Consider the following 19619-nt stretch of genomic DNA (forward strand, 5'->3'; position numbering starts at 1 on the left):
TGGGAGGCTGAGGCAAGTAGATTACTTGAGGTCAGGAGTTCGAGACCAGCCTGACCAACATGGAGAAAACCCATCTCTACTAAAAATACAAAAATTAGCCAGGCTTGATGACGTGCACCTGTACTCACAGCTACTTTGGAGGTTGAGGAAAGAGGATCACTTGAACCTGGGAGGTGAAGACGTAATGATTGAGATCGTAAGCATTGCACTCCAGCCTGGGCAACAGAGCAGACTCCATCCTCAATAAAAAAAGTCCCACAAAAAGGATTTCCGTACAAATCCTGTTTGAAGCAGTGGCTCACACCTGTAATCCCAGCACTTTGGGAGGCCAAGACAGATGATCACTTCAGGTCAGGAGTTGAAGACCAGCTTGGCCAACATGATGAAACTCCATCTCTACTTAAAAATATATATATATATATATATATATATATATTTTAGCAAGGCATGGTGGCACACACTTATAGTCCCAGCTACTTGGGAGGCTGAGGCAGGAGAATCACTTGAACCTGGGAGGTAGAGGCTGCAGTGAGCCAAGATCCTGCCACTGCACTCCAGCCTGGGTGACAGAGCGAGACTCCATCTCAAAACAAAAAAACAAAAAACAAAAAAACCTCAAAGCAAATCCCAAACCTGGTGCCATTTTACCTCCATGCCCTTCCACAACCCGTGCTTCCATCTCTCACTGGTTGAGGAACAGAGAGAGCCTCAAGCTCCCGACCGCTGCTGACCTGAATTGCTCACAAAAGCTCAGTACAAGTTACCAGGAAAGGAAGGAAAAGGTGAATGGATATAATATGATGCTCAAGCTCCATTCTTCTGCAAGTCATGATGAAAGGTTTTCCTTTATGTATTTTGAGAAATGTAAAGCACTGGCATGATTGCCTTATTAATTGTTTCAAAAAGCTCGAGGAGAGGTTAAGTAAACCACTTTTCATCTGATTGTCCCAAGTTACGCTTTCCTTACCTCCCCATCATGCTGTTTCACAATCTGCAGTTCAAAGAACTCCTCTTCTTCTTCCCCAGTCAAGGTCGCATCCCATCCACCAGCTTCTGGGTCATCAAGATTATCCTGAGAGCTGAAATCATCAGCTAAAAGCAAAGAATTTCCATTAAATACTGAGATCATTTTCAAGGATAACCCCTACCAGCTAAATTTCAATGTGATTATTAAAATTCTTCTGCTTCAAATTTCATTTACTTTTTGCTCTGAAATCTTACATGACACTGAAGATGAGCATTTAAAAGTTCACGGATCTTAGAGATAAGAAAGTGCCTCAAAAAATGGTCTCATCCAATCTGCTACATTTTTGCCTTATTTTATAGGGAAGAGAAATGAAACCAAGATACCTAAGAGGTTACCCAAGGTCATCTCATCAATATCAGTGACTGGGTTATAACGCAAATTCCCTACCATTTAGTGCACTGAAGGAGTGAGAAACGAGCCTGACAGTGACACTCAGCAGGAAGTTCCACTGGCTGTATGGGCTGGAAACAGAAGGGCTACACCATGGTCCCCTGGTTCCTCAGGCCTGAGCCTGGCCCTCCCCACTCCCCTTCACCTGGAGCTCATGGGCAGACATCTGAAGTTCCTTTTCTAGGAGGTGGGCATGGGGGGACCGAGAACATGGACCATGCTGACCAAAGTCCTGATCATCCCCTCGAATGCCCAGACTAACGCGTCTTCCTTAAGCTTATTGTTTTTCACTTTTTTATGCACATCCCTGCCTGCACCCAAATATGAGCACCTCACCTACCCAGGAAACCTAACAGAAGAACAGGCCAGAATCACCCTCAGGCGCCAAGTTCAAAACACCACAGCAGGATAAGGACTTGTGGCAAACATTAAAAAACAAACACCTTCCACCCCATCAGGCAAACAGACAGTGGCTGTATTATTCGGTATTATTCTCCAACTCTATACATAGAAAAATCTTCCATGTAAATAAGCTAAGTGGCAGGAGATCCTAAATGCCTCAGAGATTGCATCTCGCTGTCAGCTAGGTGGAAGAAAATCATGGAGGACATCCACACTCATCTATTAAGGAGAGTTAATGTTAATACACAGTTCTGCAGATGTTTTAGGAATTTAACTGCTGACTTTCAACTTATTTTTAGATCCTTAATCTACCTTTCCATTTTCTATTTTCCCTCCTACAGGCAGAACTCCTACAGGCAGAATATATGTAAAATGTATCCAGGCCCAAAATATTTTACATGGGGGTGAATGGGAAACAGAAAAAAATGAGTTTTTTTTGTTTTGTTTTGTTTTAAACAGGTAATACAGGGATGAATGGCACAAGAACTCATAGGAAAAGTAAAAAATTTATTAGATAATGCTAAGAAAACACCACGAGAAGGAAACATGCTTCATAAGTACCACTAGTTATTTGTCCTTTCCAGAGAGAAGTCTTTCCCTAAGAATTAAAGAGGCTGGGCGCGGTGGCTCACGTCTGTAATCCCAGCATTTTGGGAAGGCCGAAGCGAGCAGATCACGAGGTCAGGAGATGGAGACCACCCTGGCAAACACGGTAAAACCCCATCTCTACTAAAAATACAAAAAATTAGCCGGGTGTGGTGGCACACACTTGTAGTCCCAGCTACTCAGGAGGCTGAGGCAGGAGAATCGTTTGAACTGGGGAGGTGGAGGTTGCAGTGAGCCAAGATCGCACCACTGCACTCCAGCCCAGGTGACAGAGCAAAGATTCCATCTCAAAAAAAAAAAAAATTTAAAGAAGAAAATATTTTCAGTGCAGAAGAACACTGCTACCATCCTAATACCGGGAGAGCAGAGCATCCACATGGCACTGTGAGCTGCAGGAATGAGAGGTGAGGAGCATGGTGAAGTGCGCCTATTACTGTCAAAAACATATTCGACTATGACATAGAAATCAGTCTGTCTACAACCAGGGGACTTGGACACACGTCAAACTGGTTCTAGCCTTAGGAGGACAGAACTGCCTCATGATGCACTTGGTTGGAATCTACATGTTATGAGGCACTAAATTTTCAGAGGTAAGCCTTCAGAAAACACCTCCTAACTTACCGTTTAAGTCCAGGAATATAACAGGAATGTGTGTCTCCATCCCAGGCACTGGGGTCCTAAAACATGAAGAACAAATGGCATCCGAATCAGGTTACTTTCTCAGTGGCAGGCATGTAGGAACACAGCCTTAATGGCATTCAGGGCTGTTAGAGGGCAAAGCGGTAACAACCCTGGCCCTGATTTTACTCTAATCCAGAATCAGAGAGGCCACAAAGCCTCCGCTGTAGCTGCTGCTTCGTACCCTGACATTTGAACTTAGCCTTATAAGACACCCCTACCTGTTTATAGTGAAGTTCTCTTGTTTAAACCTACTTTCTCATAAAATGATACACTTAAGGGCTCCCTCTGGCTAAATTTACTATTTTTAATTTCTATAAAGTAGCACAGAACATTTGCTGACAGCACAGTTTAAGCCAGCACCAAAACCAAAATCGCGTGGAGATGCAATTTTCTTATGACCGAGCAGTCTTCTAAGGGAATGACCCAAGTAATTAACATATTAACTATTTTTTTAATGCTAAGTGCAATGGTATTAAATATTGATTTAAGTTCTCAGAAATCTTAATGACTTTGGCCAATAACAACATTATTTAATAAAACAGTTTTAGGTCATAGTTACTCAACTCATGAAAATAATTTAACAGTTCCTTTAATTTAAACATTTCCCCCCATGCTATTATGACTCTTCCATTAACCGTGGCACACGCAAAATTCAAGCTAAAAGCAGATGGTCTGGTGAGCATTCAGAACCTCACAAGACGCATCACAGGGTTCGTACCATTCTGCTGGGGCCCCTGGAATACCACTGCCAGCAGAGGGGACCATCACCGCGTTCCTCTCCTCAGTTAAGGTCAGCCGCATCTCCAGAAGCTGCGCTTCGCGGTCAGCATCATCCTCTGTTTTATCTAGAACACCAAGAATGAGGATTCAATCCCGAAACCTCACTTGCCATTTATCTTTTTGTCCCCAGTAAAGACTGGATTTGCCTATATTTCAGTTATTAGCTGACAAGTGCTTCCCAGTGATAAAAAACCAACCCACAGCTAGGGAGGTCAGGTGGGCTCCTGCAGAGGCCACCTTCAGTTCCTGGGAGGCCTACAGAGGGACCACACAGGAGTGACTGGTCCAGAGTCAGAGGACTCGAGCCCTCTGGGTAAGAAAAGTCACCACCTTCCTTTCCATTATCTTTGAGGGACCATGTATACTTTGTGCACCATATTTTCTCTTTCTTTGTGAGGGGTGGGAGGAAGACCTCCACCAAGATATGACAGCTGGATAAACGGTATGACATAAACAAGGAGTAGCACTCATCTGCTCCAGCCATCCCCACTACTGATGTGTTCATCTGGTTCTTAACTGATGTGGCTACAAAGGGAGAATAATTAATTATGCACTGATTTGCAAGGGAGAAAAATATTCTATTCATTTTTCCTACCACGTTTACTGACAAGCTTTTGCAATTGTTGATCCAAGTACTCCTGACGTTTTGTTAATGCATTTAGCCATTTTCTACGAAGTCTCTCTAAATCTCGATCCTGGAAGCAAGCAAGGAAAATCATGTTCAATGTAATGTCAAGATAATCTATCTGAAACTGAAGCTCCTATCTTAGAACCTTACTCTGCTATGCCTTGGAAAGGTAAGGTAGTATATAATAATTTATTACTACCACCAGTTGACTGCACCCATCATTCAAAACAGCTATTTTCAGAATTTAAAGCATTATTTTCTTGAACAGAAAGGGCATTCTCAGGTATCCAGAACCAATTTTATTTCTAATGGCTTGGGGGTAGAACTTTAAGCACCTGCAACAAAAATCTTCTAAAAGGTCTCTTTGCTGGATAAAACCCACAAACAGGACTCAATAATCTTCCAATATGGCTGGGCGTGGTGGCTCACACCTGTAATCCCAACACTTTGGGAGGCTGAGGCGGGTAGATCACTTGAGGACAGGAGTGTGAGACCAGCCTGGCTAACACAGCAAAACCTTGTCTCTACTCAAAATATAAAAAATTGCCCAGGCACGGTGGCTAACACCTGTAATGCCAACACTTTGGGAGGCCAAGGCAGGCAGATCACCCGAGGTCAGGAGTTCGAGACCACCCTGCCCAAGATGGTGAAACCCCATCTCTACTAAAAATACAAAAATTAACCAGGCATGGTGGCAGGTGCCTGTAATCCCAGCTACACGGGAGCCTGAGGCAGGAGAATCGCTTGAACTCGGGAGGCAGAGGTTGCAGTGAGCCGAGACCGTGCCATTGCACTCCAGCCTGGGCAACAAGAGTAAAACTTCATCTAAATAAATAAATAAATAAAAATTAGCTAGGCATGGTGGTGTGCACCTTTAATGCCAACTACTTGAGAGGCTGAGGCAAGAGAATTGCTTAAACCTGAGAGGCAGAGGTGCAATGAGCCAAGATCACTCTACTGCACTACAGTCTGGGTGGTAGAACAAGACTCTGTCTCCAAAAACCAAACCAAAACAAAACAAACAAAAAACCACTTTCAATTTATGTACCTTGGAATAATCAGACAAATCCTTTAACTTTTGTAACTTCTGCTTTCTATCAACATAGGCTCTCGAAGACATGTAAATGCTTCTCTCACTTGTTTTTGTGCATTTTGTGGGGTAACAGGTAGGGGAAAAGGGGACAGGGGTTGTCATTAACAGAATAACAACCTACCAGCCAACACCTACATGAATACCAATCTTACCTCATTTCCTTTTCTAATAAGGTTACAAGACTGGGTAGGTCAGTGGAATGCTGCAGATACAGTGTGTCTGGACTTTACTAGGGCACTTAACCAAATAGCCTATGACACTATTGTGGACAAGATGGAGAAACACACGATACATCTACTTCAGTGAAATCACAGAGGACTCAAATATCACATCCAAAGAACAGTGATTAATGTCAGCTTGAAAAAAGTCTCTATTGTTGTGCCATAGGACTCTGTATTTAACCCTATCTGATACAGTGTTTTTATCAGCAACTTATAGGAAAGCAGACATTTCTATCAAATTAGAATGATGTAAAACCAAGAGAGTGACTACACAGATGACATAATCAGGCTCCAAAGAGCCCTGACAGTCCTGAACAATGACTAACAGATGAAACTGCACAGACAGAAACAAAATCTTTAGAAGGTTAGGAAAAGAAAGTAAAAAAACAGATTCCAAATGCTGTATGATCCCCGGAAGTGGGGAAGAAAGATCTGGCTTAAAAAATGCAAAATACAGCCGGGCGCAGTGGTTCACGCCTATAATCCCAACACTTTGGGAGGCCGAGGCAGGTGGATCACAAGGTCAGGAATTCGAGACCAGCCTGGTCAACATCGTGAAACCCCATCTCTAGTAAAGATACAAAAAATTAGCTGGGCTTGGTGGCATGCACCTGTAATCCCAGCTACTCGGGAGGCTGGGGCAGGAGAATCGCTTGAACCCGGGAGATGGAGGTTGCAGTGAGCTGCAATTGCACTATTGCACTCCAGCCTGGGCGACAGGATGAGACTTTGTCACAAAAAAACAAAAATATGCAAAACACCTAGTGCTGACTGAAGCTCAGATTGACACAACTATAATAAGGGCAACGAGTGGTGACTCACTCAGGACAGAAAATGTCCAGGAAAGAGCATCCGGAGAAAAGGATCTTTGGGGGCCTGGCTGGGGAGCTCCAGGTTTGGAAAAGGATCTCAGTCACAAATGATTTCCCACTCCTAAAACACTTTACGGTCTATGAAACAACACTCAATGTTCCCTACTCTGTTTTATTTTAAAACAACAAAAAAAGCAGTATGAATTGTTTAATCTTTAAATAACAGTATAGCCAGATCCAGGAATGTGTAATTACATACTTTAAACATGCTTATTTGAGATGAGATTAACAGGTGCTAAATTACCTGGTAGCTGTCCATGTCTTCCTCTTCCTCCTAAAAGAAAAAAAAATACATTACATAGAACTGAATTATTGATTTATCCAAGAATCAGGCTATGCTAAGCAATCTGACTCTTTACTCATAATTTATATTTTTCAACTGAATTAATATACTATTTCATCTCCCACCTACCCACTCCCTCACTCTGGGTTTTACAGTTGTCAGGAAGTTGGAGCCGCTCACAGAAGAGTGAAGAACACTCATTTGACCTTTTCGGGAACCAGTGCAATGCTCTCCCTGCTGGGTTTATAGTCCCACTCACCAGGGGAAATCAAACACCTGCTGGCAAATAGTCTTTACAAGCCAGTAGGGGGTTTCTCCAGAGGGGTGGGGTGATGTTGAGGAGTTAATCACTAGCAGGCACTGTGGAATCTGTGGAGGCAGAGACGTTTTAACCCTCAGCTTGCCACCTACACCAGGGCAAAACCAGTAATACAGTTCGATGCAATGATTCCATGAAAATGTAAGACACAAAAAAGGACAGCAAAGGTAAACAAAGAGGTTCACAGAAAGTAGTTTTCGTACAGGTTCCAAAAGGCACTCTGGTCTGATTTTGTCTTTCAAGAAGAACATAACAGGCATAGCAACTTACATGGAAGGTCTCATGCATTCTGGGGGTTCTGAGCGGTCTAATTTTGACACATCCAATGCCAACAGACAATATACATTCTTCCATCAGTGGTAAAGTCCCAGATTCCTGCACTGACTTCACTTCGACTTGAACTCTCCGGGACTGCCCCTGGGTCACAGACAATTTAGAGTCTTAAAATCAGTTTCTTGATTTCCAAAAATTTGGTTTAGAGAGACCCCTACAGGCTGATGTTGAGAAAAATGTTCAATTTGGACACTATCACCATACCTTATTGTTAGTTTTTAAATTTGTATTTTAATGCTTAATTAGAAAAAATCATTTCCCTTTTAAGTGAGCTAAAAAACAGAATATATGTTTACATATTCTTTCAATAAGAAGTAACATTAAAAAAATTCTAACAAAGGAAATGCAAACAGTTGGCCAATAAAAAAGTTCAACTTACTGATAAATAAATACATCCAAATTAAATTAAAGCATGATACACCTGTATTTTCACTTCCTAAATTGGCAAATATATTTTAAAAGGGGAATTTCCAATAATGCCCTACATTTATGAAACAAACAATTTCATACACTGTAAGTGGGAATTTAAAATGGTGCAAGTTTTCTGCAAGGCAATTTGACTTAAAAACATGTAAGTTCCTTTAACCCAGCAATTTGACTTTCTAGAGAGCTAAGTAAATAATCATGCATATACACAAAAAATCTTAAGCACTTTTAAGAAAAATTAGACGCAAATTGAATGTATAGTATTGGTAACTTTAAATTGTGAAACATATAATAAAACACTATACAGTTGTTAAAGTATTACTGTAGAAAAACATATGACTTGCTAAAGAGTAAAGCACCAGTAAATATAAATATAAATATAATATCAGTAAATATAAATAAATCAGTATCAGTAAATATCAGTAAATATATTATGTATATAATTTGTATATATAATATATAAAATATAATTTACTGATATAGCAGTATATGTCATAAATACAAATATATTAATTGTATAATTATAAACATAATAATCAGTAAATACAAGTATGACTGTTTAGACTGTTTATTGCATGGGACTTGGTATATATTTACAATGAAGCAATATTTTAAAAGAGAACTCACAGTATTCCCAAATTACTGACTTCGAACTTGGTTTATAAATTTTAGAAATGTAAAATAGCATTTGAAAAATGGAATTTAAATGTTCAATTGCAAGTCAATTACTCTTGCCCTCTTCCATCAGATTTTAGTTCCCAAGAGCTCTGCATGATCAGGAAAATCAGCTAAGGCAACCAATGATCCTATCAAGCTCCATTTGAATGGATGGGATACAGATGTTTTCTGATTTAGTATCACCAAGGACTAAGCCTCAGATACTTTGTGGGAAAAGTCCTAAAGAAAATATTTTAATAGCCTAAACAGTTTTGTCATTTCAATTAGCTACCTTTTATTTGCTTAGTTTGCCTAAGCACTTTCCAAAGTGATCTATTTTGAATCTGTGCCTAAGTGTGAAGGGTGAAGTGTGCACTTTAAGGGAAGATTCCTAGGGAGAGGGAAGAAAAGGAGAGAAAGGATCCGGCAATGGTTTACTGTTCCACAGAACAACTTTTAAAAGTACACTTAAACTATTAGAACTTCTGTCACTGCTGATATTTGACCATTTATTTCTACAAAAACAGCACTTTTCACTTGGTTAAAGTTAATCAGTTGTCCTCTGCCACCTTCCTGTTCAAGAACAATACAACCCAATTTTCAAACATACTACACTCAAATGAGCCTAGCATTCAAGGCCCTCCGAAACCAGCTGCCACAAGCTTCTGCAACCTCTTCTCTTCTGTTTTCCAGCTCTTTCTCCACATGACTTTTTATCCAAATGGACCTAATTTCTGGCCTCTGTGTCCTTAGTATCATTAAGTTGGTGCAAAAGTAATTGCGGTTTTTGCCATCATGTAATAAAAATCCTTTCAGAACTTGATTTTTTCAGCATCAAGGTAAAGAAGCATATCCTTCAAAAAGTCCTTTCCTGACAAACCAACATTTCTTTGAACACTTTTAGTAAAGGGTGTCAGAAGTCTGACAAATACTTAAATATCCAATTTATACTAAATCATAGAAAATTATCCAGTCTTGCCTTCCAGTAGATGATTTTTCTAAGGCTTCGAAGAAGACATATATATTTTTTTAACAGATGCCCAGAAAAAGATGTTCTTCACACCCTTAAGAATTCTATTTTATGGCCGGGCGCGGTGGCTCATGCTTGTAACCCCAGCACTTTGGGAGGCTGACGCGGGCAGATCACTAGGTCAGGAGACAATCCTGGCCAACACGGTGAAACCCTGTCTCTACTAAAAATACAAAAAAAAAATTAGCCAGGCGTGGTGGCGAGCACCTGTAGTCCCAGTTACTTGGGAGGCCGAGGCAGGAGAGTGGCATGAACCTGGGGGATGGAGCTTGCAGTGAGCGGACATCGTGCCACTGCACTCCAGGCTGGGCGACAAAGCGAGACTTCATCTCAAAAAAAAAAAAAAAAAATTATATTTTATGTGTATAACGCATGCTTTAATTTAAACTAATCTCCTTTCACTTTGCTAAAATTTATTTGCTGGGGTCAGAGAACAAGTGTTTATCATCCTCCTCCTCTTAAAACATTCCAGAACTTAAACGTTTAAGCAAATGTTCTCTTTCCTTCAATTTTCTCTATTTTGCTTTGAAAGCTTTCTACGCTCATTTTCTAGAGCGATTCTAGTGTTCTAATGTTTTAAAGTATGGAAACTCACAGAACATAGCAGTCTCCTAAACAATGCATTAAGGTATAGCAAAAAAAAAAAAAATTCCAAATCCTGTATACAAATTAAATTAAAAATTTCCCTGTTGGTTGGCAGCACAGACTCTGCAGATGCACGTGGGGTTACGTGGCCACTCCCATATTCTTCTCTGCTCTGTGGATTCTGGCATGTGTATCTACCCAACTGCGTGTACTTAACACCTGGCATGTCAGGCCCTATGCTTTAAACACGCATCTCTCTTAATCCTCACATTAATCCTATGAAGGTGGTGTTATCATCATATCTACATAACAGGCGAAGGCGAGAGGTTATTGAACTTGCTCAGGGATAGACAGCTAAGACACTGGAGAGCCAGAATTGAGCCCAAGCATTTTAGAGTCTGAATGCTGATTTTTTCTGCCATGTCACATAGCTTCTCCTTGTCTTCCTAAATGTTCTAAAGCTGTTTGATATGTTTGGCGTACGTCCTACAAATCAATTCTAAGTTTTCCTTTAACCTTTTTCTTTTACCTAAACTAACAGAACTAGTTTTTAAAATATTATAAATAGCAATACTTGACTGAGAGCAGTGACTCACACTTGTAATTCCAACACTTTGGAAGGCCAAGGCGGGAGGATCGCTTGAGCCTACGAGTTCAAAACCAGCCTGGGCAACAAAGCGAGACCCTGTGTCTCTACTTTAATAAAAGAAAAAAAAATTTAATAGCAATACTTGTGACACATGAGATAGGAAAATTTTAATGTAAGAAATGGACTCAGTCAGTCTAGATTTCATTATTACCAACATTTCTGCTAAAAAGAAGCCAATATTAAGCTTTCTGGCACCAAAGAATCCAATATAAACATTTACGATTCTGTTACCTGCCGAAGCTGGAAGATTCCTCCTGTTGGGACATCCTTAGCAGAAATCACTTCTACAGGGCAGTATTCACCATTCTCATTCTGTTCCAAGATTTGAACCCAGAATTCCAATTTCCTGGTCACTTCACTCCATCTAGGAAATAGGTGAAGTTCTTGGAAAATCATACATTTCTATTTCATTACAGGCAGCTTAGGGTCCTACACACATAAGAATTAACAACCAAAATGACCTCCAAACAGCGTAATTCAGAATGATCTGCAGTTCAATGAGCACCATGCATGTACATACTGGCAAGTATAATGGAAAGCAAAGTTAAACTCACAGTATTGGAACTAGAAACGGCTCCTTTACTTTGTTCAAAAAGATGTAATGACAAATCTATTTCAGAGTCGTTACTCAAAAACTGGAAATTCTAATCGGATGTACAGAAGCAGCAAGTACACAGCCATAAAAAAATACAACCAAATAAAATCACGTCCCTTCCAGCAACTTGGATACAGCTTGACACTGTTACCCTAAGCAATTTAACACAGAAACAGAAAAGCAAAAACCCCATGTTCTTACTTATAAGTGGGAGCTAAACACTGGGTATTCACGGACAAAAAGATGGCAACAAAAGACACTGGAGACTCCCAGGGGTTGGGGAGCAGGGAATGAGCAAGGGTTGAAAAACTACCTACTGGGTACTATGCTCACTACCTAAGTGACAGGATCAATCATATCCCAAAGCTCAGCATCACACAATATACCCAGGTAACCAACCTGCACATGTACCCCCGAATCTAAAATAATTTGAAACTATTAAAAAAAAAAAAGGAAAAAAAAAAAAGCAAATACAGGGGTTGTCTTTTCATAGATAGACAAAGGTAGTACCATATGCTTCAGTGATTTGCCAAGTATTTTTCTCAGGTCAGGAAGAGAATCAAGAAAAAAATGTCAAATGTCACTTTCTAATTTAGTATTTGCTAAACTATCTAAATGCAAAAAAGTCTGGTTTTCATCTCTAATTAGATGAAAAGCACAAACATATGCAATTTCATTCATTCCCTATTAACACTTTCTTTTAAGTCCACAAAGAAGCCTACCTCTTTCCAACACTGATGCCACTCAGAGCTATGAGCTAAAGACAAAATGTCAACACTAGAGTGAATCTTGATCCATCCTCTCTACAGCTGATTAATTAGAAGTAATTCATAATAGTAAGTCACTATTCTCCAAAATTCATTTCACTGTTTCTTCTTAACCAGCTACAAACTGAACTTTCTTCCATCATTCTCTGCAGTTCACTTCCCTAAGGAAGTTTAATTGTGTCATTAATACCCTGGAGACACCGCCATCCCTCCAGGGAACACTGGTCATGCTCAGGAAATAGTAACCTTTAAAAATGGCAGTACTAATTTCCAGCAATTTTTAAAAATTCTAAATGGAATCTGGCCAGGCATGGTGGCTCACACCTGTAATCCCAGCACTTTGGGAGGCTGAGGTGGGCGGATCACTTGAGTTCAGGAGTTCAAGACCAGCCTGGCCAACATGGTGAAACCCCGTGTCTACTAAAAATACAAAAATTAGCCAGGTGTGGTGTGCATGCCTATAATCCCAGCTACTCGGGAGGCTTAAGCAAGAGAATTGCTTACTCCCAGGAGGCAGAGGCTGCAGTGAGCCAAGATCGTGCCACTGCACTCCAGCCTGGGTGACAGAGTGAATGAGACTGTCTCAAAAAAAAAAAAAAAAAATTACATATATATATAAATGGAATCAGATGAACATCTAATATTCACCTGTCCCGAAGACTACGTGTCTTTGCTTGGATGATTCCCAAATCCCACAGGGCAGGGTTTTTCCGGGGATCATTTATCTTATGTCCATATACTTCGATTGCCAATGCTCCTTCGGAAAGATGCTCGATAAAGTCTTCAGTGATGTTAACAGAAAACTCCTGAAACACAATAGCTAATTACAGAAGAGCAAACTCTTTCTGGTAATCTTATGATTGTTTATACCAGACATCACATACTTAATTATATCAGGGAAAAAAAAAGAAAACGGAACGTTTTAGTTATACAGAACTATCATCTAAAACCCATAATGAATGCTCGGATGGCAAAAGGTTGACTTTAAACATAACTATAAGTCTGAATTTTTAAAAACTTTTCAGATCAAAAGTCTAGTATGTAAGACCAGCATTGTATTCTATTTTGTTAGCAATATTTTGGGAGCTATTTTTAAAAGCATAATTGTATAAAGTATTACAACACTGATCTATAATGTGTTGATATAAAAGTTATATGCAATAAGGTAGTGTGTTGCAAAAACATTTCTTCCCACTTTTTAGAAAATTAACTATCTCTATTAGGAAAGAAACAAAATAAAAATCATTAGCACCAAAAAAAGACCTAATTTGTAAAAATTCTCCCAGCCTATCCATCTTTATAAGATAACATATGGCAATTAGGATTTAGCTCTAAAACAGTTTATTAAAGAAATCACAGAACCTCCTATCTCTGTTGTTGTCTCCACCTCTCTATCTATCTTTAATGCACTGAAGTATTTTGGTTTCAAATGGATTAGAAAGAGGACTCTCTTGAAAGAGATGAAATGGATCAAGTGTGGTGCAGGAGCAAGAAAGACTGGGGGACCCAATAGTCCACATTCTGCTGGTCACCAGCCACAGACAAACCAGTGAAGAACTACTTTGGGCAAAATGACCTCTCTGATTTGTTCGTGTTTTCAGCTGGGAAGGAAAAAAGAAAAAAAAAAAAAACAAACCACACACACACACACACTATCGGCCAGGTGTGGTGGCTCATGCCTGTAATCCCATCACTTTTGGAAGCTGAGGTGGGCAGATCACTTGAGGTCAGGAGTTTGAAACCAGCTTGGCCAACATGGTGAAACCCTATCTCTACTAAAAATACAAAAAAATTAGCCAGCGTGGTGGGCGCCTGTAATCCCAGCCACTTGGGAGACTGAGGCAGGAGAATCGCTTGAACCCGGGAGGCAGGGGTAGGAGTGAGCCAAGATCATGCCACTACACTCCAGCCCGGGTGACAGAAAACAAAACAAACAAACACAAAAAAATGCACTATCAACAAAGACAACTGCGGTGAGGATCCAAATGAAGGAATAACAAAGAGCTTCACAGAGCATTCAGTGCTCAATAAAGTTAGTTCTTCTGTTACCTATGTTCACTTTCTCTAAAATATGTTTCTTAACTGCTTTAGATAATTTCTCCAATAATCTAATATAGGACATAGATTTTCTTTGGAGAAGAATATGCATATATACATACACATGTATTTGTTTCTCACGCAAAAGCTACCTTTGGGTTGTGGAGGAGTATAGATGCATTGACGCTTTTTACTCAATCCCCACACTCTACAGAAACTTCTACAACACATATACTGGTACAATTATTCAAAGAAACAAGGGTCATTTTCTGTTTTGTTTTTACATAAGTAATCTAAATGCTGACCTACTCTGGAAAACAAACTCACATTGCAATGATCAAAGACAACCATGCAGTGCGGCTCTTTGCTGACGGAAGATGAGGAGGTGTCCACTTCAGGAGCGACAATCACCGGCTCCTGTTGATCCCAGAAGCTGTATTTGCAGAACACAAAGTGGGACAGATGCTGTGGCAACCCAGTAGCTTGGAGGATTTTAACCTGAAGGAAAAAGAAGACTGTGTGTTTTGAAACCCAAGGGTTCCAACAAGCACTCGGAGTCAGAGTTGCAGGTTCCAGTCCCAGGTCTGTCACTAATTTAGGTGCTTATGTTTATGTTGGCCAAATCCCAACCACCCTGAGACTGGACTTCTACATCTGGGAAATAGCGGTAGCAATTATTATGTTTAGTGAGAGGGTGGACGCAGGGTTACAAGGACCTTGACTACAGAGGTGGACGTTGTAAAGTCTAAGAACATTTAAATGTTAGTTTCTCAGAATACAAGAATCATCATCATCAATTCAGATGAAGAAAGATCTCAAACATCAGCACTCTTCAATGATATGAACTTGGCCAACCACAGATATGCCATAGAACAGAACAAGATTGTCAGGCACAGCGAATGAAGAACAAAATCAATGTATGTGCCAAGAAACAACAAATATTAAGGAAAGAGCAAAACATGGATTTGATATTTTGAAGTATAAAAAGGAACAAGGTTCTCAGCTGAAGATTTTACACGATACTACAACATTGTTTGGGAGAACTTAAAAGCACCAGAAATGTATAATTTAAAGATGTGGGGGGAGAAGGAAGGGAAGTGAAGATGGTGAATGTTGACCATTTTCTGCACCGTTTATGGAACACCTTCCCTATGCAGATTTGCGGGGAAGGTGTATCAAAGGAAGCGTGCTCTGGACCAGGAGGGCAGGGCGTGGTTGTAACAAAGTGCAACTGGAGATACATGTCTAATCAGACCCAAAGGCCCCAGAAGAAACGCCTATAACAGTTTCTAAGCAGCCAAATATTCTCTCTTTTTTTTGAGACAGGGTCTTGCTGTGTTGCCCAGGCTGGAGTGAGTGGCACAATCATGGCTAACTGCAGCCTCAATTTTAAGGGTTCAAGCGATCCTCTAGCCTCAGCCTCCCGAGGAGCTAGGACCACAGGTGTGCATCACCATGCCCAGGTCATTTTTTTTATTTTTAGTAGAGATGAGGTCTCACTATGTTTCCCAGACTGGTTTTGAACTCCTAAGCTCAAGTGATCCTCCTGCCTCAGCCTCCCAAAATGCTGGGATTATAGACATGCCTGGCCTGGGTTGATTTTTAATTTGGAGTTTTTGTGATAAACTGCGATATTCTAAAACTTCTCCAACTATAAAGAAAATGAAATCCTGAAGTCAGTTAAGCTAAATTCTGACTTTATAACTGATTAAACCAATTTTCACATGACTGAGCATTCATCATAAATGATATTTTTCACTTGGTCACTTTCTGCATGTTGTATGATTTAATCTACCTCCGGTAAATGTATTTAATGAAAATAAATCTGAATATATGACATAAGAGTTCATGTAGTTCAGAAACCACAAACATAACCTTAACATTTCAGGCTATAATCCCAGCACTTTGGGAGGCCAAGGATCACTTAGGTCAGGAGTTTGAGACCAGCCTGGCCGACATGGTGAAACCCCATCTCTACCAAAAATATAAAAATTAGCCAAATGTGGTGGCACATGCCTGTAGTCCCAGCTACTCCCGGAGGCTGAGACACAAGAATCGCTTCAACCCAGGAGGCGGAGGTTGCAGTAAGCAGAGATCGCACCACTGCACTCTAGTCTGGGTGACAGAGAGAGACTCTGTCTCAAAAAACAAACAAGCAAACAAATAAAAACACATTTCGGGAAGCATTGATAATGACACACAAAACTACACACACCAGATAATTTTATTTTCTTCCATACCAGACACACCAGCAACAAACAGGAACCCCCATTATAATTCATCTTTTCTGTGATGTCAACAGGAGTTTGAAACACCTAGATAGCTACTTCCTGACAGGCTACGAAAGACAGACTGGCTGACATATTTTATTCCTCCAAACCAAACTGAGCAAACAGTACTCTGCAATTAATTTTTCCACCAAGTTTTTAAAAACCATCATTTTCTCATTGTTTTTAAATATTTATCTTATTAAGGTACAGCAATATGGCATTTGGGAAAATTCCAAGATGTTGGAGTTACTTAAAATAAATAGAATAAATATCTCGGCCGGGCGCCGGTGGCTCACTCCTGTAATCCCAGCACTTTGGGAGGCCGAGGCAGGCGGATCACCTGAGGTTGGGAGTTCGAGACCAGTCTGACCAACATGGAGAAACCCCATCTCTACTAAAAATACAAAAAATTAGTTGGACGTGGTAGCACATGCCTGTAATCCCAGCTACTCGGGAGACTGAGGCAGGAGAATCGCTTGAATCCGGGAGGCGGAGGTTGCAGTGAGCTGAGATCACGCCACTGCACTCTAGCCTGGGCAACAAGAGTGAAATTCCATCTCACAAAAAAAAAAAAAAAAAAAAAAATCTTGCCCACTTATTAGCTTGTGTGCTGGCTCAAATAACTCAAATTCTTAGTTTTCTTAGGCTTAGTTTTCTCCTAGGTGAAATGGGAATATCAGTAGCTAACTTACTCGACAGGGTTAAGACTGACCACACCAATGGAATGAAATAAAAGAGACCTGTAACATTTTTTTTTTTTTTTTTTTTTTTTGAGACAGAGTCTTGCTCTGTCACCCAGGCTGGAGTGCAGCAGCGCAATCTCGGCTCACTGCAAGCTCCGCCTCCTGGGTTCACGTCATTCTTCTGCCTCAGCCTCTCGAGTAGCTGGGACTACAGGCGCCCACCACCACGCCCGGCTAATTTTTTTGTATTTTTAGTAGAGACAGGGTTTCACCGTGTTAGCCAGGATAGTCTCGATCTCCTGACCTTGTGATCCGCCCGCCTCGGCCTCCCAAAGTGCTGGGATTACAAGCATGAGCCACCACGCCCAGCCCTGTAACAGGCATTGAGTAGATACATGTTCAATACATACTTCTTTGTGAGTAAATGCCATCTGAAAGCCTTTTTTTCCATTCAAAATTAATCACAATTTTAATGTTAAAATAGACAAGAAACAAGATTTAATACGCTGAACTCTCGTCTACAGGCAACCTCTCAGGAATGCAACTGCCAGGAATGAAGACTATTAGCCATAAGAAATGAACACAGGCTGTTTGGGTTTTGTGGGGTTTTTAAAAAAATTTTTGCACACAAAAACTAAAACCACCACAAGGTGTCAGAATACTACAGACTTCAACTTGCAGCTGTTCAAGACAGAGGACAAATGTCTGCAGGGATTGATGCTTGTGCCCAGGTTTTAAACATACAAACTTTACTTCATATCAGTGAAAACATGAAGATGTTAATATGTGCATATAGCCTTGTTACAAAAAAACAAATCCGGACTTCTTTGGGGGCTAATTATACTCATCACCCATGATATCTTAACTGTCTCCAGGCTGGTTTCTTTTGTTTTTCTACCACTGTTTTATTTATTGTCATACAGCTTATTTGTCCTCGTCCTTTTTACATAAAAGGCTATTACATGCCAGTATATGGTCTCTAAAAACCACTTCCCACTGAAAGGAATCAGGTTCCTTGGAGAAATGGCTGATTCCAGGTCTGGGACAGGAAATACACAAGATGAGATCAGAATATTCATCACACCAGAAAACAAGAAAGCTATCCCAGTCCAGGAAGGTGAAAGTTATGACAACAGGACTCAAGGGCCAACTGAAGTGGCTCCCACTGGCCAAAGACGGGAACATTTGTGTTTAAATACAGGTAGTGAATGCAACAGATAGACACACACCAAATATGGTTAAGTCCAAGAGTTCATAATCATGCTGTTAAGACTAAGGACAAAAAAACCCCACTGGTCACATTTTGGAAAACCAATTTATTATTTTAAAAATTAGGCTGGATATGGTGGCTCACACCTGTAATCCTAGCACTTCAAGAGGCCGAGGCAGGTGGATCACTTGAGGCCAGGAGTTCAAGACCAGCCTGGCCAAGATAGCAAAACCCTGTCTCTACTAAAAATACAAAAATTAGCTGGGAATGGTGGCACAACTACTCAGAAGGCTGAGGCGAGAGAACTGCCTGAACCTGGGAGGTGGAGGTTGCAGTGAGCTGAGATCACACCACTGTACTCCAGCCTAGGTGACAGAGTGAGACTCTGTCTTAAAAATAAAATAAACAAAATTTGTAAATAAAGGGAGAGATGGAGCATTTATCCTTCCTTTTCTATATAAATTATCTCTGTAGAGCAAAATAGTTGATAATAGGAAGATTTTCTCTGGAGAAAAACGAAATGACAATAGAATTATAGCACCATTCTTTTGTAACTCCTAACAAAATAATGCATCTAGGTAATAATCATCAGTGGCTGATCATCCCCAAAAGACAAACAGCCAGACAAGATGTGGCTCCTGATGGAAGAACACAGGCCACCACCTACAGAATACCTTGGCTGCCTCCCTCCCTCCCTCAGGTAACACGTGTATACCTAACTACCAATTTTCAGCAAAGCATCTTAACATGCTAAGTAATACCAATCAGCAGAATCCAGACTATAGGAAACTACAGGTCAACAACCCAGTTTCTACAATAAATTGCAGGTTTGGTGAGAGAGGCAAAAAGAGAAAGTGAGCAAGTCAGACAGCACGAGCATACCAGGGCCTAAAGATTCAAACAGACCCAAGAGACATACCAACCAAGACAATTAAGGAAACTGACAATTTTATGATATTAAGAAATTATTAATTTTTGACAAATTACTAATTTTGACAACTATGGTTATATTGGTTTAAGGACTCATCTTTTGGAGACACACACTGAACTATTTACAGATAAGATACGACGCTGG

The 19619-nt window shown here is 40.4% G+C and overlaps 1 protein-coding gene across 3 annotated transcripts in view; it reads right to left on the reverse strand.

The window, feature by feature from the left end:
* The window catches only part of KIF13B (kinesin family member 13B), a 190548-nt gene that overhangs the window by 50732 nt on the left and 120197 nt on the right, over positions 1 to 19619 (reverse strand). For all 3 annotated transcript variants that reach the window (XM_021942839.2, XM_031669932.1, XM_031669931.1), the window contains 9 exons: positions 14709 to 14879; positions 12993 to 13150; positions 11214 to 11346; positions 7573 to 7719; positions 6945 to 6974; positions 4482 to 4581; positions 3825 to 3951; positions 3047 to 3102; positions 968 to 1092 (listed from right to left, as the gene is read on the reverse strand). In XM_021942839.2, the coding sequence (XP_021798531.2) occupies positions 968 to 1092; positions 3047 to 3102; positions 3825 to 3951; positions 4482 to 4581; positions 6945 to 6974; positions 7573 to 7719; positions 11214 to 11346; positions 12993 to 13150; positions 14709 to 14879 (1047 nt within the window). The remainder of the gene's footprint in view (positions 1 to 967; positions 1093 to 3046; positions 3103 to 3824; positions 3952 to 4481; positions 4582 to 6944; positions 6975 to 7572; positions 7720 to 11213; positions 11347 to 12992; positions 13151 to 14708; positions 14880 to 19619) is intronic.

This window comes from Papio anubis, chromosome 8 (assembly GCF_008728515.1).
Source record: "Papio anubis isolate 15944 chromosome 8, Panubis1.0, whole genome shotgun sequence".
In the NCBI taxonomy this organism is placed as follows: domain Eukaryota; kingdom Metazoa; phylum Chordata; class Mammalia; order Primates; family Cercopithecidae; genus Papio; species Papio anubis.